This window comes from Meleagris gallopavo, chromosome 8, assembly GCF_905368555.1.
Source record: "Meleagris gallopavo chromosome 8, MGAL_WU_HG_1.1, whole genome shotgun sequence".
In the NCBI taxonomy this organism is placed as follows: domain Eukaryota; kingdom Metazoa; phylum Chordata; class Aves; order Galliformes; family Phasianidae; genus Meleagris; species Meleagris gallopavo.
Window position 1 is genome coordinate 14799886 of NC_139411.1, and position 24261 is coordinate 14824146.

At 36.8% G+C, this 24261-nt stretch overlaps 1 protein-coding gene across 5 annotated transcripts in view; it reads right to left on the reverse strand.

Moving 5' to 3' along the window:
• Positions 1–24261, reverse strand: part of VCL (vinculin) — a 59983-nt gene that overhangs the window by 27860 nt on the left and 7862 nt on the right. For all 5 annotated transcript variants that reach the window (XM_085229861.1, XM_085229860.1, XM_085229864.1 and 2 more), the window contains exons 2-6: positions 14135–14205; positions 8059–8209; positions 6006–6114; positions 3546–3668; positions 1975–2135 (exon numbers count right to left, since the gene is read on the reverse strand). In XM_085229861.1, coding sequence (XP_085085987.1) covers positions 1975–2135; positions 3546–3668; positions 6006–6114; positions 8059–8209; positions 14135–14205 — 615 coding nt within the window. The remainder of the gene's footprint in view (positions 1–1974; positions 2136–3545; positions 3669–6005; positions 6115–8058; positions 8210–14134; positions 14206–24261) is intronic.

Sequence of the window (24261 nt, forward strand, 5' to 3'; positions counted from 1 at the left end):
ACACTATACTGCACTACAATCATATGCATAACAAATAGTGCTCAATATTTTCCATGTGGAGATACTGCCAGTACACCAATCTTTCTCTTAATGAAATCCTTTATTTAACATACCTTGTAATAACATAAGTAAGAATAAGACTGGCTTGCCAACTTACTGCAAGTCATTTTTCCGTTTTTCAAAACCAGGAAAGATTCCAAATTTAACTAAAATAAAACTGCATTTGCACTTCCTAAAATACAAGAGCACTTAAATTCAAAAATAAACCTGAATTTAAATACGTACATTAAAAAAATCTGAAGTTTAAAGCCTAGACCTGAAGAATGTGAACCATCAGAATTGTAGGAAGGCTACTGCCGAAATACTAAGGAATGAATAATCCCCAATTTAATAAAGCTTTCTGGGCATGCAGTAAGCTTGTTCCTGCATGACTGGACCCTTTATTTGCAACTACAAACACTAGTAACAAACTAACACAAAAGCATTCAACAACGTGCTCTAGAATCTCGGGGTAGCTCTGATCAGATTCAGAACGACAGTTTCAGCGCAGTTCAGCTTGCCATTACCATTTTCTTAGTGACAGCCAATTCTACACATTTGCCTATTAAAAGTCATTTAAAACCTCAACGTGTAAATATGTAAGTATGGTGTTACAGCTGGCACACAAGAAGTTGCACAGCACACAGTCTGCACACAGCACAAAATCCCACATACATGCTTGTTTTGTTTTAGTACAAGGTAGAGGTGTAGCGTGTGTAAGAAAGCTTACCTTCTAAAGGTGAGAAAAGGGTAAGAAACAGAAGAACAAAAACAAAGATGCATAAAGTAGTCATAATAAAGAAGTGATAGTGACAAAATAACTCAAAAGGCAAACTAAGGGTCAAGTGCCAAACAATATAGGCCTAAGTGATTTTAATGCCTAGATTACATTGGTTAGATTTTCTGCATGAGATTTTATTTGTTAATAAGTCTGGCTTCAGGTTTCAATACCTTCTTCAAATTTTACCATTACTTGTTGCCTATATTATAAGCCCTTAAAAAAAAAAATCACTTTGGCCATTTATTTGAAGTTACTTCAAAAAAAAAAAGCATAGGTATCTGAATTGCATAGTTGCATTCTTCAGTAAGCCCACAGTAACACTTTATGTGATTCTGCCCATCAAACAGCTTTAGGATCTGTTGTGCATTTCAGTATCTGCAGTATCTGCCTGAGCAATCCAGGCTAAGCAGTTGCAGTTAATTAACAGTTTAATGCTGAGTCAAAAGGACCCAATATGCCCACTTGCCTCCTTCACAGAAAGGCTCTTCAGATTAGTTCATTTTTTTCTGCTAAGCAAACACTGAAATTTTAATTCCATACCCAGGCTAAAAATGGACAGCAGCTGGAGGGTGTTGGTGTTCAAGAAAGCACCCCAAAAATTAACTGAAGCCTCTTAACTCCAGGCTTTCTTCACAAGGAATACAACAGTAGTCTTTTTGAGTAGGAAGTAGAAGAAAAAAAAAAAATCACAGGTAATCCTACTTGTGGATGCCAAGCAACAGGACCATTTTAAGGCACTGAACAGTTTCTTTTATACCTAATTTATACCTGTGAAATATGATGATTTAAGTTTGCTCTACATAGCAAAAAAATCCTTTAAGAGAAATGCACTATATTCCATGATTACTTAACCACAGCAGGACTCAAATGTGAACAAAACTAAGCCTTCTGTGACCATTCAGCTCCAGTAACCACTGGGCCACCTTCAAGTTTCACACTCCTTTAACCCAGCTTGTAAAGAGAAAAAGCTAGTTTTGAAATCAAGACAACCATCTCCAAAGACGCTGTTCATCACTGATGAAATTATATAACGTGACGACAGTGTTGCAAAACTGATGGACAAATACACATTTTAACAGTCTGAGATTCACAAGGGTTTAAGTCTACAACACAAGAGTTGTGCTTCCATATCCAAATGTAGACGTGAAACATACCTTGCTGGCCCAGGCATCTTCATCCCAGGAAGTGAGTTGTAATACACGAATTATTTCATTTATCTCAGCACTCATTTTCTCTACTGTGAAATTGCGATTTTTCAAGGCCTCTTCTATTCCCTGGCTTTTAGTGTTTTTTGTGGTTACAAAGATCTTCATAGCTGTAAAAATAGCATAAATCAGGAAAAGCTACACATAGAATAAAATCAATATTGAAGATAACCCTGAATACTCACTGTGCAAAATACAACACACAATCTCTGTTTCAATGCAAGACTATCTATAAGGAGATAGTAGTTGTAATCAGCTGCATTGTCTACATCTGCATCTACAAAAATATTTTAACATTACCGTATGGATTTCAGAACTGAAACCAGTTAATTAGACTGGCATAGCGGTACTTCTCTTGCACAAAACTGTATTCATAATCTGCAATTAACAACATTGTCAGACATAAAAATACAGGCTTTGGTATGGGTTATTTCATGCCAGGTTATAGCACACAGAGTGCACACAGAGTCATTATCTCCTTGCTGCTGTAGCTGGTGGTGTTTGTTCAGTGCAGTAGGATCCACAAGCTACCAGAATTTCATTTTATATTAATGTGTCATTAGTCTGTTAACATATCACAACTCTTTCTCTGTATTTATCTACAGTTCCATACGCAGGTAAGTATCAAATGTACTCCATTCATACCACTAATCATCACCTTGGTAATAGCAAACGTACAGCATCTGAAGCATTAATTTAACAGTACTTCCAAATGGAGGCAAATCAAGCTCATCTATACTCATAATACAACCGTTACACTAAATAACTTTGCAGAAGAGGTGAAGGGGAGGCAACATGATACATCTGTGCTCTGTTTTATGATGCATTTCTACTCAAGACTATAGTCAGGACAATAAAACCAAGTTCACATCCTTTGATACCCTGACAACAGCCTGCACAAGTTTCCTCATCCAGAGGAAACTGTGTTCATCCTATTTTTATGTTTAGAGTTATAAATCAAAGAAAAAAAGTCATAGCAAAAAGAGATGATTATCTCCATTTCACTACTCTCTCACAGACTGCCCTAACAAGCAAACATCTCTTCTGCCTGCCTATACATGGCTCAGCACAGTGAGATACTGCCAGTGCCTTCACATAAAAGGAAATGGTGATGCTAGCAGGATGTTATGTCCTTGTAAAAGAACATGGTACACTGGAACCAGGAATGCTGCAACAGTGCACAGGGAAGGCTCCAAAACATTACATCTCTCCCCTGTCACAACTCAGCTTCTCCATTAGACCATGCCTCTTATCATCTTGTAAGAACAGTTAGGGATATTAACACAGAACCAGTTATGCATATGTACTAAATAACAGTTGTTGAAGTGCTTTATCAAGCAAGCAAGCTGAAATCCAAAAAAAAAAAAAAAAAAAAAACCACCCCAAATATATTATAAGGTTATTTGCCACCAGTACAGAAGCAATTTCAAAGCTGGTATTTTTTCATGCACACAAGACAACTGAATTCCAGTTCAGAATAGACACCAACTCAAAGTTATGTTATTTAAGTAAAAAAATACCTGAAATAAGTACAGGCAATAGCTCCTTCACAGTATTCATGGAGTTCACCAGCATAACCCTATGTTCCTGATGAGTTAATTCCTGTTGTCTCTCATCAATCATTTTTGCCATCTTTGTCATTCCTTAAGATTAAAGAAATTAAACATAATCAGAAGTGCAGAAATGCAATATTAGGTTTAATTTGCAACAACTGAGCTTTCTAAACACGAACAAAGTATAATGAGTACTGGCAATTTCACTTCAAGCATATTTTAATATTAGGATCCATTATTTAAATTAAAGTGTATTCCAGATGTTTCAGTGAAGTCTATGATTCAAAATCTAGCCACTATGCAAAGAAAAATGGAAGACTCAAAACTCTTGATTTAAAATACCAGCAAGAAAATAGGAAAATAACCAAAATAACCGATTTAAGACATTATGTCATCTCATGACCCCTGGAAGTAAATTTGCAGGGTTTTATCTCTTTGCTAGAACTCAGTCAAAGCATTAAGAGTTAATAACAGAAAAAGCAAACAGTTTTTTACTTGTTTGTTTACTTGTTTTATCTTCAAAGACTTAGTCCTGGGGTTCTACCTAAGCTCAAGAATTATATCTATTTGCACTTCAGCTCTGATAGAAATATTTCTGTGTTCTCAAAGTTTGGAAGGAATAATTTTCTGCTTATTGGGATTAAAAACATCTTCATTTATCAAAAGTTTAAAAGAGTCTTAATGTCAGTGCTAGAAAATAATCAAGCCTCCACACTGACAGCAGAGCAGATAAGCTGCATGAAACCACCTTTGTGTACAAAGGACATAAGTCACCTAAAAAGGTTGTCATATCCTCCACTCTTCTTCCAGTCTAAAACCTCTGAGCACTTTGTTGATCAGGTTCCTGCCTGAGGTGGGAGAGGCTGGACTAGTCCCTTCCAATCCATATCATTCTTTGATTCTATAATCTTGTTATTTATACAGTTCTCACATTGACAGTAAGATCAGATGCGATAAAACTGAAAGGAACAAGGACTACTAACAAAAAAAAGTTTTGTGGGCATGGACTGTGTTAAGTAACATGTAGTTCAGGGTCTTTTCCTGAACTGTTTGTAGAGCGTGCCAGAAACATGAGATGAACTGTTTATCCAGAGCAGGGATAGAGAAGATACTTCTGACTAAGAAATCACACAGTTGTCTAAGTTCTAATATCTCCATCATACACCCAAAACAGGAAGTTATGTCAAAAAAGTTCAGTGAGAAGTCCTAAGTGACTGAGCCAAATGAGAAAAATGAAAAGCTTAAGGAACATTTTAAAGACATGGAACATAATGACCACAGAGAAACCAAAATTGAACATTAAAAACAGAGTAAAAACAGAAGACTGTTCTTTCTGTTTGATTCTTTCCTATTCAAAATGAGGCAAAAATCAGTTTAGCTAAAGGTAATGTCTCATGGAACATAAAAGAAATGTAATGAATGCTATACCTTCATATGCAACCTAAAGGCTTTTTAAAACCTAAAAATGGGGTAGAGTATACATGTTAAATAAAAATAGTGCAATCTTTAAGTACATCATGGACAACAAACACTCTGATGTGAGAGTTGCTAGTCTGTTACTATCCCATTTCATTTATGAGCTAGGTTTCCTTACATTACATATGGATTCTCATATATATCTATAAATAAAGTTTTGATAAGCATTCTTTAGTTCAGTGTAACTTCACTGCAACACATTCCTACCTTTCCAACACAGTACCTACTTTATACAGTACGTTTTTGTTAAACAACCTTATGCTAGCTGAAACCAAAGCATTCGAAACACTGGATGACAGAGATTGATGATAGGTTTCCCCTATAGCAACTCAGCGCCTCAATTCCTCATCATTTATTTCCACCACTGAAAAAGTGTGAGTTAGCACAGTGAAGTAACAAGCAGCCAAGGAACATCAAATAATGAAAGGGAAGATTTCTGGCAACAGCTGGGCTTTTGCATTAAGCAGTAAGACACCTATATCAGCAACTTCATTAAGATGTTAATATATAACATGTAGTTTCTACTATTCTAAGAAATTCCTACTAGATCTAACCAACTCAGCATAGACCTAACTAACTCAACATATTGGCATCTTAACCAAATTTGTAGCTGTAGCCTTCTCAATTTTTTGTTTTATTCTTACTAATGCATACATAATCAATTCACCCAGCACTGTACAAAAATACAGTACACTTTGCCTTTATAGTATATGTCATTTACCAGCATCTTGATTATCCTGTATTCATGAGGAATGTCAATCACAAAATAATAGTCAGTCATGCTGTAGTTCAAAACTCTTTCCAACAGACACTTTCAAACCAACTGCTTTTATCATTTTCTGAACACTCAGAACTTGGCTAGGTGAGTAAGGCATGGGGCAGGGAAAAAAAAAGGAAGTGAAAGTAAAGACTGCACTTAAAATATTTAAAATAGAACACAGTATATCAAACCTGGCCCTAGATTCTTTGTATATGTCACCAAATCCTCCATAGTCTCCACTACTTCTGCCACAGTCAGATATTCCAATATTCCTTTGCAGACACGGATGATTTTACGGACCTAGAAAAGAAACATTCCACCATTTACTTGATGAAGCAATGTTACACTTGAACTAGAAATACAAGCTTACAATTAGAACAGAATATACTAATGCTAATATAATGTACAGGCAATCAGAAGCGTCTGAAGTTCTGCTTAAGTTACTCACAATTTTGAATCTGTAGAGAGTTATTTACAAAAAATGTATTTAATCAGCATTGCTTCAATCAGAAATGGAAAAGTCTCCTTTTAATATTTTCACTTTACATGAGAACTAAAAGATACTATTGAGAAATTATAAGGAAGTGCACGTACATATGCTGGCATGCACTACATTTTCTTTTGCTATTTCATCTATTAAAAATTTAAAAATCATTTAAGAGAAAAAGCAAAACTACAAAGAAAGCACACTCTACATGTTCACATGAGTTATTTACTACACAGTTTCACATATGTATAAGGCACTATTCAGCACTCTGGTAGGAAAGATAGATTCAACATCTTAATCCATTCAGAAAAGTCTGTCTATGAAGACTGCACTTTAGTTACCTCTGGATTTCTGCCTCAGAAACTTACTTTTTTTTTTTTTTTTTTTTTAAGTTCATGTTTCATTACACAGAGCTCTCCTAAGTCAGTTAATGTTATCATCTTACTTCGAGCTACAGAATTTCTGACAACATCACATTGAATTCACATTGAAAAATGACTTAATTAACATTTAATTTGGAATAACCTCATGAAGCGTTCAACCCTCAGAATAGATCAATTAATTTAAAATTCACTTCAGTTTTGTACCAGTGTTAGTGTATCTTGAAGCATAGCAGGATACAAACATGCTAAGTTTCCTACTAGACAAAAGTTTATCATTTTAGACTACTACTTTTTTTTTTTTTTTAAATACACAGCTGTTAAAGACAAGAGTTCCATGAAGTCGTAACTGCACAGAACTCAACCTCTTTCCTAAACACTGGAAAAAGGGAGATTAGAAGATGTTACCTTCCTTGCAAATATGACCTGTAGCACTTTTTAGCATCTATTAAAAAGGACTGAAATACGAAATCTGAGACGTTTCAAAGCATTCTCTCAGTTTCAGAGGAACATGCTGGTGGTACCACGAGTTGATTGAGATGATGTCATGGTAGATCACTAACAATAGCAGCACGCATAACACAGTTTCTCAGATTAAGAGATTGCTGCAAAGCTAAACTTTAGAATTAATATTAGCATTTCTAAAATGTTAGCTTTAATTCCCCATAACAGCATGATATTGGCTATTTAGGTAAGTGTAAAATTCCATATTCCCCGTGAAAGCGTTACAGGAGTAAAGAAAGACTCATAACCCTTAGCTAACAAGAATCAGACACTCAATAGCAACACATGCCTACCTTTTTAAAGAACAACAAGTTTTCTTCTGTTTCTGGCTTTTTTCCATCTAAGGCACTATGAACAGCACCTTAGAGCCACTTTTTGGCTAGCAGAGTAGCCAAGTGAAATAACTGTTAGAGTGATCAGAATACATCCTCAGGCTGACCATCAGACACCCACATGTGTAGTATCTTTCCCACCCCAAAATCCATTAAAGTGCCACAGCTAATGGGTCAAACAAAGAAATGTTAATGAGTGATGCTGGGCTTTTTAGTGAGATATAGAATTAAAATATGGGTATAGTGAATGGAATATAGAAAAATGCCAGCAAGATATGAGACAGTTGACAGAATCTGGCCTTTTTGAGGAACCCCAAGCAACACAAACATCGTGTCATTCCAAGATGACACTAAAAATGCAGTCCATCAAGACTAAGCTCCTTAGCTTAGGAATGAAAAATCCATTTAAGGCAATCAAGACAAGGCAATAAAAACACATTCAGCTGTTCAACAGTTTACACTAGTTCATTTGGTTAGGTAGATATTCAGATTCAAAATACTATTGTGCAGATACCTAAGTCACTAATGTTAGGATTCCTACCTCTGCTTCATCAAATGTCAGAAGCAAGTCTGATGTTCCAGAAAGGATGCCTCTTGATCCATCAATTAGGTAGTCACGAGCTGGTACAGAATAAGGATCTGCCTGCAGCATCTGGGCTGCTCGAACGAGCTTGGTGCAGGCATTCTCTACTCTGTGGAAAGTCAGACAAAATTTGCTGAACACTCTGTAAAGCAACAGACTTCAAAATGCTGAAGAATTTGTTTTTAACTTTACTATTGTTATTTCTGTCAAGCCATTAACACAACAATTCAAAAAACTTCAAGAGCTGGAACAACAAAAAATTGGGGTTTTGTTTGCTTGTTTTCATTTCTTCATGACAGCTCGGAGGAATACAAAATGCAGACTTCAATTCCATGTTAGCTATGCTACTCGTAACTGTACCTACTGAAGACACTGATCATGACTTTCACCTATTCTCTTTCATTTCTTTAAGAGCAATGTAAATACATAAGCTCTACACATGATTACCATGTGTTCATTCAAATTACATCAAGTTCCAAAAGCCAAATACTTTTAATACAGCAAAATTATCTTCCAGTTTTTTCCCCATGCTTATCAGAGCCCTTTTTCCACTGACCACTTGGGCACACTCTTTTCTCATACTTTCAGTTAAATGCTATTGGAAAATCAGTTGTACCATCCCCTCTCTCCACGCCAAAAAAACACTCCTTACTACATAAATGATGCAACTTAATAGTTGCTTCCAATACTGGTTACACTAGAAATAGAACTCCTTACAGGAAATTATGATTTTTTTTTTCCCAGAAAGTAAAGTTTTTAGCTAATGGCTCCCTTAAGCAGGTCAAATTGGGTCCGCTGACCTATCCATAACCTGCTCTTTAGCAAGACATCTGCTCTGCACATCAGGTGGTGGGAGCTCATGACAGAGTAGGAATGCACAGGAGAACACTAAGGCAGAAATTGGGAATGGTCTGCTCATTATTATGCCATGCACTTACTCATATAATCAAAGCCAACTGAGTGCACTAAATTACATTTCCCCACTTCTCAAATTTATTCTTTTCAAATCTGCCAAGAAAGGGATTATACAAACAACCTATTCAGCCAGCTCAGAAATACTTCATTTCCTACAGTTCAATTTCATGGTCATCTGTTTAATACTAATGATTATCTAAAAGCTGGCTTTTTCATTTGTGGAAAAAAAAAAAAAGGAAGGTTAGCATGCATTATCCCCAAAAGTCACCATATTTCAGCACAAAAATAAATTCCTAAAATTCAGAGACTTCTTTTACAGTTTCCAAGAGTGGCACCTTCACACGGAAATCTTGAGTATAACTTGTGCAATGCCTATTCTGAATAAATTTCCCCAATCAATGCATTTGAAAGATTTCAGGAGCATGCACCATATACAAAAAAACTGAGAGATTTTTCTACAATAGATGCCTCTCGTACTTACAAAGTGTACATGGCAGGAAACAAAAGACAGGAAAAGGGGCAAGGGAGCAAATCACTTACTTAAAACTTTTTTTCCCTATAAGCCTAAACATTCATTGCAATGAGTTGCTCATTCCTCACAAAAATCCCCATATTGCCAAGCTTTCAATAGGAGTTCATTGCTGTTTTGAATGTTCAGCCAAAAACTTCTTTAAAGCACTGCTGAGACACAGAATCTTGGCTATTTTATTATTTTGTATTTTATGAGTAGAAACCACACCTCAAGTATTGCACAGCAAGAGAAAAGAAAACTTCAGATATATACGTACTTAGATAGGAATTTTAAGACAATTTTTTTTTTTTTTAAATGCAGAGATGAATTAATTAATGCTAATGATTTCTGTGAGTTGGCACAACATCACCTGTTCTTTGTTACATTCAGAATCTCACAACAGAAATTATTTTTAGTTTGCAAAGGGAGACAGGAATGGTCAAAAAACATCAGAGCTGGAGGTCTTCCAATGCCAGAAGACGTTAGAATACTAGATCATAAAGGAGCCCACCCACACATGCTTTAATACTAAATTAGACACTAGGACAGCAGAAATACTTTAATTCATTTTAATATTCAAGCAGTTGGCTTATAAATAAAAATTCTAAATTAAAGAAAAAACAGCCAAATAACTGCTAGATATGTAAACAAAACTGTACTCAGCATTACACAACACCTCATTTATAGGTTAAGTTCACTATGCAAGGCATATTTTGATGCTTGGTTTCTTAGACATACACATGACAGCTGTAAGGTAATTGTTTTTGTATAGGTCAGAATGCCTACATACTTTCAAAAGCCATTAAAACTCATTCTTAACGTTTTTCACAAAAGCTCAATTGCACTGTGAAAACATCTTGCATTTTACTTTTTGCTCTGCTTCCTTTTGAGTAGTATTTTGAGTAGTATTTTGTATTGATCTTGATCATATTGAGAACAACACTTTTGGAACAGCTTTTCAGTAAATCAAAAAAAATGTTTAATTAAACAGTTTCAGAATAACAACTATTTTTTTAATGTTTAATGGGAGCCTGAAGTGTCGGGGGTGTGGTTAAAAGTCTATGACAGCTAAAAGACTGACTGCCTTTTTTTGTAAGGACTTCTTGCAAGAAGTTTCAGCTGATCAAACATTTCACATTAATTGCTCATGTGAACTACTGGCCACAGTAGGCAGGACATCTCTTCACTGGCAAATAAGTGTACCCATTTACCATACTGAATCAAAGAATAAGAGGACAGAGTCAGCTGAACAGCTGGAATAATGCAAGATCACGATATGATCTAGCTTACAGTAACTCACCTCTATCTTTCTATAAATCACGCCTATAATCCCACAGTGCTCACTTTACTCACTAAACACACTGAAAGTTAGACTTTGGCACACATACACTCACAGCATAACCTGCACTGAGGACTTAAACAGAAGTAAAGACAGAGAAATTGTGCCCATTAGGTTTACATATAAATGCAGTTATTTCTAAGTCAGCTGATATTCTTTAAATATTCAGTTCAAAGATGTATGTGAAAGAATGTTCAGTTTTTCTAAAGCTGTTCCTCCATTAAGAACAGGAAAACGCACTACTCATTTTCTTTCTTTCAGTTTATGCTCCCAATTACAGAGGATTAAGCATTTACACATACGTCAAACAGAAAATGACACAAGCATTTTCTTGGTTTTGCAGCCAATTCAAACTAATCCCTGTATAATATCACAATTTTTTTTTTAAACAAAACTATTTTAAGTGTATTTATTTTAGAGGATTAATTACAATAGAACTATGTTAACAGCAGCCAAGTTATGTATGGAGCTGACTAACACAGGTCATGCTACTTCCACCCACGCTATTTTCAGTAGTCAATCAGCTTCATTCTTGATATTGTCATCTTCATAATACTGGAGTTAAAAAAAAAAAATCAGTTTATGCTGAACTACATTTGTGGTTTTCATTTTTATTTATTTATTTTCAGGTTTTAGCACTGAAATGAAGATGACTGCTCAAATGGCTAACAATGCCTTTCATGTTTGAATAAGGCTTGCTTCAATTTCTAATGAATCAATCATAGTGAGTAAGCTCACTACAGTTCAGATTACTCACAGTTTAGAACTACTTCAGATTTGATTTTTATTTAGATTAACATTAAATTCTTAAGATAGTAGACCAGCAATGCGACTCCAACTTGGACACAGAAATCCTGTATAGAACAGCATTACTGCTCAATTAATGTATTGAGTCTGAATGTGCAATAATAATAATAATAATGTGCAATAATTAAATACAGACAAATTTCTATTATGCCCAGTCAGTTGTTACACTATTCTTCAACTTGCGACTACAGCTTTTTCTCTCTTTACATTAAATTTTACACAGGTAACACAAACACATTGCAAAACATCTAAAATAAAAATTACAGGCATTACTCATACTCCCTCAGGACTAAGAGAACTGAGATAAAGAATAGCATTTTGTAACTCAGATCAGTAGTTCCAATGTGGTTTATGTCAGCGGCAAGCAAAGGGATACATGACAGCTTCTCAGCAGCCAACAAATAGATCCGCTGTGCAGTCACACTCCTACTGGAAAACCTGACACATTACCACCATACTCACTCATTATGAACCCTCGGTGTCAATTTCAAGCAAGCCAAAACCTAAGTTATTAACAGGACTAAACAGATCATATTCCTCATCATCGAAGACAGGTTTCCTCCAGCGTGGTGTTAATTTTGAGTGGTAAAAATATGCACAGAGACTGCAGCACTAGCGCATGCAGGCTGCACCTTATCCCATCAGACAAGTGCTAGTGCAAGTTCTTATAAAGGACTGCGACTTTCTGAACCAGCACTTCAGAAAAAAACACCCTGCCCCTCAAAAGAAAAACAACCCTCATCTGTTTCACCTCCTGCATCCAAGTCCTGCCTTGTAACACAGAAACAGTGCAATTCCCTTGGAGCTCACACACTTCTGTTGCTTGCTCCTACAGCACACACAGCTAGAATGCTCCACAGCATTAGCAAGGAACTGTTAACAGAAACAAATTCATTTTGCTATGAACTCCACATTAACAAAAAAAAAAGCAACAGGTTATCATTTATAAAGGCCATTGGTCATTCATAATTCATGTCATTGCATTTAGGATATTAAGAATGACATGCAGTACATTTCATTGCTGTGGCATAGCTTTGTATCCCAATTTTTATTTTATATTACAGTCCAAGCACTCATGAATTGCTGGATAATGTCCTTGCTTTCAGTATAACATGGTACTATTCAGCTGTGCATCTATCTCATTTTTACAGTAACTGAGCTATGTAAGTCTCCAGAATCTGATATACATTGATCAAAGACTGAGAGCAGTGTAGCAATTCAGAAGACTCTTTTTTCCTTAATCCCTTACTCACCACAGGTAAGTGGAAATTTCCACCTTCTCCATGCAGCATTCAAGGCATGGGATAGTAGCATTTTGGTCGCTCAAACCTGGCTGATAATCATTTGGCTTATGTTTTGACACCTGCTGAGCACATTATAGATGCTCTCATCAATGCACCACAGCTCCAAAACCTCTCTCTTACTATTCATAACGGCCAGTTCAGAGCAAACCAACATCTCAGAAGCTAGAGCCACTGCTCTGCCACACATGCATAGCTTCAGACTTTAAAAATATTTTCATCCGTGCTTAAAATCAAATAAATCAGTTTAATATATTCCTGCTGTAACTTCTCACTCATGGATTAATCTTGCTTCCTTGTATTAAACTTTGGGTTATCAGATTCACCTGACTTTTCATCTGGGTTTACAGGACAGTTGTGAGCATGCTAAAAAAGCATAGATCTTTAAAGACCCGCTGACTACCTCTCATCTTTACCAGGGCTAACGTACTTTTTTCTTTCACTTTTCATCTTCTCTGTGTAAAATCTTTTCTTATTAACCTATGTATACCTTGCAGGTATACAGGTTTTCTTAAAAAGTCTTCAGCCTTTGCAAAAAACTTCAGAAATCAGAATATGCCATAGAACTTTAATTACTCTTTCCCCTGCTTGTAGTGCTTCCAAAAACAGAAGCATGTGTTTTAGAAAGCACAATTTCCATCCACAGAAGAGTATACACATACGTATTTCATATCTATTAACTTCCCTCTTCAGAAGAGACCATTTGCTTCAAAGGCTACGTTTGACCTACAGACCTTGTTTGCCCGATTCCCCTAGAAAGCTGCTGAAGCCCTAGCAATGCCTCAACAGATATTCTGTGTTATACAGCCACTTTCACATATGTCTACCAAATTAACACAAAACATTTGAAAATACTGTATCATCTCTGTAACTGTTAAGCAAAGTATAAACAGCATATAATTAAGGGTAGTTATCAATCTGAAATCTCTTACTTGTAAAGGAAGGTAAATCCTAGATTTTTTTTTATACAGATATGTATCTAACAGGAGAAGTCATTGTGAAAAAAGTAATTCTGGAAAAAGATCAGCCTCAAGCCTCCAAAGAGAACTATTTAGACAAGACTATTTCCTAATCTGTACAGCAGAAGTGAGTAACATTGACTCATCATTGGAACAGGTTTCCCGTACAAACAGCAAAAGATTTACAATAAAATGAATTTACTTGATGAACGCTGGTGGCATGTCCCTTTTCAAGATCTGGTCTTCTGTTGTCTGCACAGTCTCTTTTCCAACCTGCAGGAAAAAGAAGTTATACTTAAGATCAAGAATGTCAGTGTGAAGCCTAGATGAAAACAAAGAACAACCAAAAAATAGTAGTTGTACTTCATGACAGCTAGGCTACTTGCTGTTATATCTAGTTTTGAACACCATTACATATCAAATTAGCCCACTGCCTTAGAAATTTCTATGTTCTTTCCCTCCAACACCTCTGCTACAGTACACTCACCCCCCTCTTCATTCTCCACAAAAACAACACTATGTTTGCTGCATTTAGTTGTGCTTGGGAAGAAAGAAAATTTAAACAAACAACAACAAAAACAAACCTATTATCTCTGTAGATTTTGCTCCCTCCAAACCCACCAGTCAGAAGCCAAGTTGCAAGTTAAAAAAAAAAAAAACCTATTTGGCTAACAAACCTGCCCGCTCTATTAGAAAAATTTAGTTAATTACTGAGAACACACTTCACAACCACACCATCTATAGACAGAAATAATTACACAGAAGCTAATCGAGGATAGATCTGGGCTTTTCTATATACTAACTCATGTGTTATACACTAGAAGTCTTTATAATTGCTAGCTGGCTCTCTAGACTGTGAGATCACCAACTTCACAAAATATTTCCAGCTCCTTTGTTCACTGTATTTTCCAGCTGAATAAGCCATTCAGAAAGGCACCACAAAGCAGAAGGTCATTAGCCCAGACACTAGCATGTGTCAAGAGCTGCCAAGCCTGCTCAAGCTAGACAAGATAGCACTAAAAAACCCTCCATCAGCTGGTACTTAAGATTTGCTGGTTTTTTTGACAGAAGTTGCAGTGTGCCAACATGCATAGCACTTGCCAATTCAAACACTGTGCAGCTCTCCAGCAGCATCACTTGGCTGCACATTTACCCCATTTGCCAAAACTGCTGTGCCCCTTCTTTAATCTCCCTTTCCCCCTTTCAGAGGGGTTTTACAGATATACACTGACCCCAACACTCTATTGGTTCAAACTCAGAGCCAGTCTAGCCTACAATTAATAATTCTTCAATTAACGAAAGCTACATTTATGAGCACTTTTGTAGATACTTCCAAGTAACAAAGGAAAGTACTGAGACATCAAACATTTTACAGTGGTTTTCATCTCTGTACTCCTTGTAGCCCAGTACCAGTCATACTTGTGCTAGCACACAGCATGGCAGCATTACCATGATTCCTGAGCTTCCCAGTAGTGCCTCAAGAGTACAGTTACAGATGCATCTCACGCACCGCTTCTTGGGGCAAGGTTACATGACCCAGAGACAGCACACCAGTTTTGTTTCTGTTATTTCCATTACGCTTTATTTTCTTGATTTCCCATGTGCGTATGCATGATGAAGACCACAGTGAAAAGGAACAATTGCATAAAGCCTGAACTCTATAGTGTCACACCGTATAGACACAGGAGATCACACACTGGAAACTAGCATTAATACTTTTATTTCCAAAAGCCGTTAGGTGAAATGTCACTGCCTTCAGCATTTCTTTTTCATCTGTCCAAACCTGTTCTTTTTAATAGAATATTTTTTGGAGGATATATACCTGCTAAAGAAAGCATGATAATTTATTTGCAACTAAGGGGAAATGGCTCTTTGATTGGCTTTCTAAGAATGGGCATTCAGCCTGCTATATTATGTTGAGAAGACAGACACGAGCAACCAAGCAACCAATTCTGTTTTAATTACAGTCGAGTTCATGTAAGTTACTGCTATTTTTACTAGCCTATACAAAAGTATTTCTTCATTCAGTCTGAAAAGTCTCTTAAGATAGACTTAAGTTTATTACCCACTAGTTATAGATACACTAACATTTTATAACATGTATACACATACATTATCTAAATGGGCATTCCTTGATATGCCTACCAAGAACCCTTATTCTTCCAGTTAAAGTAATGTTCAGGATGAACCTACTTCCATTTTAAATTTTTGTGAAGAGCTCAGAACTTCTCACACAGAAACTGCCTTTAGCCTAAACACTGAAGTCAGCCCATTTCTCATCCAGTTCATGACAAAAGCATTCCTGTTGAGTCCTTCACACTACAAATCCCATAGACAAGACAAAATTTGAGGTCGTTTCCATGAGGTCTCAGTTTAAACATAAAATCTTGTGACACAATTGAAAGTACTCCATATTTACATAACTCTGCATTAACATCTCTAAGTTTTTCTTTGCATTTGTAATCAAGGTGTAGAGACAAGAAAATAACACACACCATATATAATTTAATAGATGAATTCTCAAAACATGAAGCCATATTTGTGACTAAAAATACACAATCCCAAAAATACTTGGGTGTTCTCCCTTTTAGCTTTTTGGCTAAGTGTTTTTTCATGAGATTTTTGGTGTTGTTGCTCCTTGTTTTAATAGGAAACCATTTCTTCAGACTGAATTTTACACGGATTAAGCAATTTTCAGACATACTGCAGAGTAACACAAGACAGATTCATTCCACCTTATCAATACTCCAATGCCAAGGGAATTGGGAGGGGGTTATTATAATAATAGGATGTAATATCTATGCATCCCCTATTTTAGGTAGGCTTGAAGAGCTTCATGCTAATAAGAAACTGTTACCATGGAAACCTCTATTTTATTTTTATCCAATAGGATAAATGTGGAAAAAACAGGATTGCAACTGTTGTTTCAGATATATTTATCACCTACAATAATCTTCCCCTAACTAATAAGGAGGGAACAGTTTCCATGAAATTTGTATAACTGAATATTAATAATAATTAATTGGCTTCTACCCACTGCTCCAAGTCACTTTTCACCAGTTAACACAGTAACCGGACCTTCAGTTCTTGAAGATTTTATCAGCCCAGAGCTGCAGAGGGGAAGGGAAGTTCTCAAGCAAATGTTACCAAGGCAGTTTCATTGTTCCAACTTCAAAACATCCATATTGGACTCCATCCTCTTTGCTGGAGAAGTAACTTCAATTAGAGGCACTTGGCTTGAATCAAAGAATGAGCTTCTTCCCTGCTACTCAACAACAGTGAACATGACATTCAAAGAGTAGAAATCTTATGAAAACAGGACACACTCAGCAGAGGGCACATCTGACCACTGAAAAGGCTTCTAGGCTGGAAAAAGGCTTCCAGCTAGAAGGATCAATACAAGATTGGGAGTTCCTGCAGCTTTCAGATTTCAACCTTATTTGTAGGATTTTACACACTCTTATTTCAGTAAGAAATCAGTAGCCTATCAGTGTGTCTCCAGTTTCCTGCTGTGGGATATTTTCTCCATGGCAAAGCAAGAAGAAAACTTCCTGATCAGGTTCAGTTTTGTCACATCCACTCCTGCTGCAGAAAAGACAAGTAGACTGCCAAAGGTCCCTTTTCTATCTTCTCAGCCTGCTGAATATAGATAAGAACAGCCTTCCAGCAAGGAAGGGAAACAGTTTCAGCTTTTGTAACTTTTTAGGAATTTGGGGTATCCTGCTGTGGTTTGAGCAAACATCTCATTGCATCTTAGTTCTCCCACTTCTCCCAGAAACCAAAGAACCAATGGCTTGTGTCACAGCACATTTAACATGGGAGTCCAAAGTTGATTACTTGGGTTTTGGTGGTGCTGCTTCTTTATCAGTCTGGTGGGGTGTTGGTTTATTTTTGGGGAAGAGGGTGTAATACTATAACAGGATGAAAAGTACAGTCATAATAGCTGTGGCAATAGGGCAATAGGCAATAGGGTGGCAAAGTCTTGGGTTCATTCTCATTTGCCAAATGTAGCCAAAACACAGCACCTGCAGATGCAAAAATGAAGGAAAAGAGCTGCTTACCTTTAGAAGGCCTCAGGTAGGCAGAGACCTCCAGCAAGTGACACCCTTGCCTCTACTCCTTAAGTGAGTCACTCCTTAAGTGAGGTTTGGGAGGGGGTGAATCCTGCCTCCACCCCTTCTGGTTACTCAGGTGCATTCCATGCACCTGAACTCCCCTGGGTTGGCCCCGACCTCCCACCAGGTGCTCAATCACTGCTTCAGGCCATGACTGAGCATTTCCTCTACAGAAGAGCACAAAAAAAAAAAAAAAAAAAAGATTAAGCATTCTTCTGAATGTCTCTACTGACATTAACAAGGACTCAAACACTGTAGACAAAGATCTCCTTGCAACTTATTTTCTCCAGTTAAAAAGTAAGAAAAGCTCCATTTTATCTAGGAGCCCAAGAAGTCTTATATCAAAATTCATTGAACACATATAGCCCTGGCTCTAGCCCTAACAGAGCCTGAGGTTTCTCCCAGAGGATAAAATACAGTAGAACTTTTGCTTGACAAATTCAGAGTACTCATAAAGTCATCTAGTCTGTATGCTGTATAAGGAACTTCTTCACAAACTATCTCACATTAAAAAGAAATAACACCTAGTTGATGTGTTATGCATTCTTCCATGTATTGCAAGCTTCCAGGAAGCAAAACAACACTTCCTTTGTTACATCTCACATCAGAAATTTGTTCTAAATCAATACAGCTTCATGAATTTCTCTGCAACTTCCCCATTTCTTTATATGTCTGCCCTGAGGAAAAAAAAGAATAAACTAAAATATTTGATATAACTACAAAAGGAAAACAGTTTCTGCATTGAAGATCTGTATCGGAAATCCCGCTAAGATGAGCTATAGCATCTTAAGTAACTTAGAAATAGGGCTGGCTAGTCCTTTTTTCTCTTTGCTTTTCCAGGATGTAAAATGGGCTTAGATACCAAGACCATGAATAATCCATTTAGCAGCGTCAGAAGCCAGCCAAAATTATTCCAGATTTATGCCTACTCCTTGCTGGAGTACATTTTTGAGGCCAGATCAAAAAATAAAAAATGAAAAAGAGCAGAGATTACAAAATCTCCTTAAGAAAGCAGTTTCAATACCCTTACAGTATCAGGGAACTTATACATTATAGTTTAAATAGTGATGACTGAAGTTAATGGCATCCAGTTGTACATCCTATACCTTTCATAGAGTTCATCCATCCCCACAAGGCCTTGACCCCTGAAGGCCTAGAAAATCAGTTCTTTATCTTGAACTGAGTTCAGGGACAATTTGACTCAGTGGGCTCAAAGTGGGCTCAGGGCTCAGTAACTATTTCACAATTGCTGCGTTTCCCCTTCGTGAAACCGACCATTTGAGCTAAATTAACAAGGAAAACTTCTGAGAAGAGGCAAAGGGCCCCGGCAGGAAAAGAGAAACAAAGGGTACTCAGTGCTCTGTTTTCCTTCACTGTTGTCAGCCGCAGTATTTGGATTGCAATCCAGATTCTTGTTTTTATTTACAGTATTCAGCAGATCCAGTTGTTGATATTCCATGTGATTTCACTAGGATCTTTTTAAGACAGCTGCTCAAGTGAATATTGTTTTACCATGTCCTGATCCCTAGCTACCATCATCCACGTAGCTAAGTGGTAGCAGAACAGAACTGCTTGCATCTTGACGTAACAGCAAAGCATTAAATTTAGCCAATTAACTCCAACAACTTTGGGGCATATCATATTTATTGGTCCTACCCTAATTTCACAAATCCTTCAGCAATTATGACCAGATTACATTTGTAGCTTCCAGAAGAAGAGACAAGCAATTTTGAAAAGTTTGTTTTTTTGTTTTTTTGTTTTTAAATGAAGAAATAAGAGAACAGAGTTACAGGTAATTCCTCAATCTAATCCTTCTCTTCCAGCATGATTGAAAAAAGTGAGTTTTAACATGTTAAACTTTATTGTACCTAAAAACAAACAACAATATGTTTTTCTCTTAAAGGTTCTTTCAAAAGCTTTGAAGAAAAGTTCCCAATTTCTTCATCACTACTCTTCTCACTTAGATTTTAAAACTGGATTAACACATCACTTACTATTAGATTACGCTTCTTAAAGTAGCATTAAACTAAGTTGTTTTTCTTCCACGTAGTAGAACAGGCCAGTGCAATAAAAGGTTGAAATACAAGTCTAAAGAAACAGTTCAATTGTCTTCTGGCTTCCAGATTATACCAAAGAAACAATGCACATAGCTGTGCAGTTAATAGGACCAATTCTTTTTCCCTTTAAACTAGACAAAAACAAAGACTGCTGAATGACAGTCTAGCCACCTTGCCTTTCAGTCAAAATGGATGCTGTATACTGGCTCCCAGTTTTCTCATGATCACCCCATAGACTACATTCCAAGCATAGCAAGGTATAGTTTCAAAGTCCTCTGGCAATAAGTCAAGTAAATTAGAACACTCCAGCCATCTGGTCCCTAATAGCAGCAAGCTGACCTACCTGTCTACACTGGAGATTAAGACAAATTCAGTTGGCCTGAGGCAAAGGAAATCCTGCTGTCCAAGTAAAATACATAACTATGAAGCAAAAACCATATGGCAAACTGAAAATTTAGGTACCAAAACATTTTTTTAGTCATGCTGCAAACGTCTGCTAATTCTGTACTGATAACAAGGCTGAGGTTTGGATGCTTTATGTAGTTCCAAGACACATAACTTGACATAAAGAAAACAAAAGCACACATTGAGCTGAATTATGTGAGACAGAATTATTCTTATTTCTGAATTAAAAACTCCTCTAAGACAAATTATAAATCCACTTCAACCTAATAAGATAGTTGGTTCTGACCTTTGGGCATACCCAAAACTCAACTGGAGGAATAAGACATTAATTGTCCTCCAGAAACAACATTCACAGCTGAATTAGCTACTTTTACCTTAGAAGGAAGTCTAAGAAAGGTCCCTCATACCAAATAGCACAGACTTGAAAAGCACATCCAGTTCCTTCCCACACACCCAGACCTGTGAATCATCAGTAAGTCTCAGAGCACCTCCTATAAATCCTGCTGCTGAAGTACAAATAGACTAATTAGTACTGCCCTAACAGATAACTTAACATAGAGCTAAATCTAAGTCTCCTTACTCACATGCCCAACTTTACAGCAAGCAACCACCATGCACAACTATGCTGTTGGTACATTTGCATGTTCTTTGACAATCTGCTACTACCAAAGTATTACCCAACATGCAAACATTACCCTCCACGTAACTAAGATGCACACATCCTGTCCTCCATGCCTTCTATGTGTTCAGTCAAACAAACATGCCAAGAAATCTATTATTATTATTATCATCAGAGCCAAAACACTTCACCACAGGATGTTCACAGATCAGTTCAAGGGAAAGAAAAGCACTTTCCTGGTAGAGCAAAATTATCTCTAAGAATATGTACTTCTAATACAAAAGACATAGAACTGGACAGAAAGACAGTCCCTAAACCAGCCCAAGCTTCACGTAGGTACTTTCTGCCCAGACTGCTTCTTCATTAGAATGACAATTGTAGGTGGTCTTCATAAAAAAAATATTATATTGGTTTTTGATAAACCCAGGGATAAATGAAATACTTGATATTATATGACTATTTTCCATATTGATTTTGACCATTTATACCAACTCTGCAAATATTACGGCAGGCAGAATATGAGCCACTTCCATGGGAACCACCACAGATAATTTGCAAACAGTAACAAAGCATCTTTTATCAATTATTTCTGCCAAGGAAATGTCTATTAAAAAAAAAATCAGATAAAGAAGTGTCTGATCTGACATTATTTCAGAATTAGATGAAAAGGACAAGAAAGCTACCATCAGCAAACAACTTTAAGGTCACAGTCAAGCATTAAAACAACAGAAAAAAAAACTGTAAAGCACCTGATAGCACATAACTGCATAACCACTTAAAGCAGTAGGTGGTAAGGTGGTAACTGTTCAAGTCTTTTTAGAAGCTAGCTTTTCCCCAACACATTGTCTTTTTGGAGGAAGTTGGTCTGAATTTACAAGCAGCTGAACTGAAAAAAAAGAACTCTTTGGAGCAACCACCACACCAAAAGCAAAATAAAAAATTTAAGATGTTGGGCCAGCTTGAAAGCCAACTAGAAGCTACATCCTTCAAGCTTATAAAACCTCTCATATTTTACTTCCTCTAATGCTATACTTTTATATGGTTAATTATCAGCTTCATCAATATTTTCTAGCAAAAGTCACACACAGGGAAGAGTTTTATGCCTTCTCATCTTGAGTCTTTCACAACAATGGCTAAGCTGTGGCTCTTCAAACCAAGTCACCGAACTACTTCAGGGCTGCAATACTCAAGAACAGTCACAGAATCTACCTACCCACATTAAAAACTGCAGGGCCACAAGTTAGCTTCCAGGTGAGAGATGAAACACTTAATATTCTATAGTTCGGTGTTGCAAAAAATCTCCATGAAGCTGGGGGCAGAGGAAGAAGGGAAATCAGATCAACAAAGAAATACATTCCTTCCTGCTGCATGGGGGGTGAGCTGGGCTGACAGCCCAACTGCCAGTGCAGACAGCTAAGGAAGGTCAGGAATGCAGGTTTTCTCCAGTATTAACTTAACAGAAGTAAATGAAGTGCTGTGCTTACTGAAATTACCTTTTCAGAGAAAGATTCAAGTCAATTTGAAGCCAGACAAAAACTGACTGAAGTTCCCAACCTTACCCCTTGATTTTTTGAGAGAGGAGGGAAAAAAGCTTTTTTATTTTTAATTAAGTACAGCCAAGAATTAAGTAGTACTTCAGTTGCTACAGCCAACTCAATGGTTTAGCAGCTATTGGCCCTTCACAACCCCTTTTGTTTTTTTTTTTTTTGGTCATTTTAGTCACGGCACACTAAATAAAATCTGACCTTTTTACTGCTGTTCTGGTGAAGTTTGAGAAACTGCATTTGTTTAACCTCTCCGTTATTCAGCACAAGTATTACACTGTAAAAACTATAAAGACAGCTAGGCTTATGAAAGTGAAGTTTAGTGTAGACCAATAAATAGAGGCAAACTTACTATCTTGTCCTCTCATCTAGAGCTTCAAAAGCTATACAGAAATTAAAGAACATATTTTTATACTCGATACTAAAAATTATCCCCAAGTGGATTGTGCAACCTACTAGAAAAAAGAAATCAGCTTTGCAGACTCAGCTGAAGGATATTTAAATCCATCCATGCATTTTGAAAGCTTGAAATGGGAAACTCGGAAGAAATTTACAAAAAACGGGTTTAAAATTTAAAAGCAAGCTGACACCCCATGAAGAACAGCACCAGCAAGTCATTTTCAGTATCCTCTAATTGGATACTTAAAGTAGCATTTTTATACTGATAACATTTAAGATAAATACTTAGTACATCATACACTTGTTAATATTAACAACTTTAAGTACATTCAAATGACTCCACAGAGATATGTCACAAGTGACAAGGTATCCATGGAGTTACACACACACACACAGCAGGCCCTATAATTCCAGAGAACAGGACCTGCTTGAAGGAATACAAGGAGCAGCCTAAGAAAGAAGAGGGGCTCTGGAGAAGGGGTTGATTTTCCAAATTTACCTCCTCTTAGCTCTATAACGGTCCACCCAAAAGATGGCAGGAAGCCTTATGGAAAAAACACACCACTACTGACTAAACTCTGACTTGAAAAGGAAGCATACAAGAAGCAGAAGAATAAAGAGGTGACTCAGGGGAGAAATAGAGATACTACCTAAATACAAAGCAATGTGGTCGATCTTAAAGCCCATGTAAAGTTATATTTTGTGAGGAACATGATGGGCAACAATTACAACACAAACACTTCTGTATGTACATCAGCAGCAAAATGTAGACACAGGAAAATGTGGGCCCACTGCTGAATGGCTGGTGACAAAACCAAAAAGGTTAAGTACTCAATGTCTTCTTCACCTCAGCCTTTACTAAAATGACTTCACTCTCACCAGTCCCAGGTTCCTGAGACCTCAGAGCAAGGGAAATGTATCTTGAGTGTTGAGTAATCAGATTATATCTACTGTGATGTGAGTGTAACCACTGATAGAGAACAAAATGCCATTTTATTAGTATGGGGTTCTTCATAGGGATTCTAAGCCAACAGCAACAAGGCATACAGGTTTTCTACAGTAATAGTTCATTTTTGTCTTCTTTTTTGTTTTCTTTGTTCTTTTTTGAGAATCCTGACATAACCACCAGTTTCCCACTCTATCTATGAAGTAGTGGTACTGGGAAACTGCTCTAACATCATCTCTCAGTG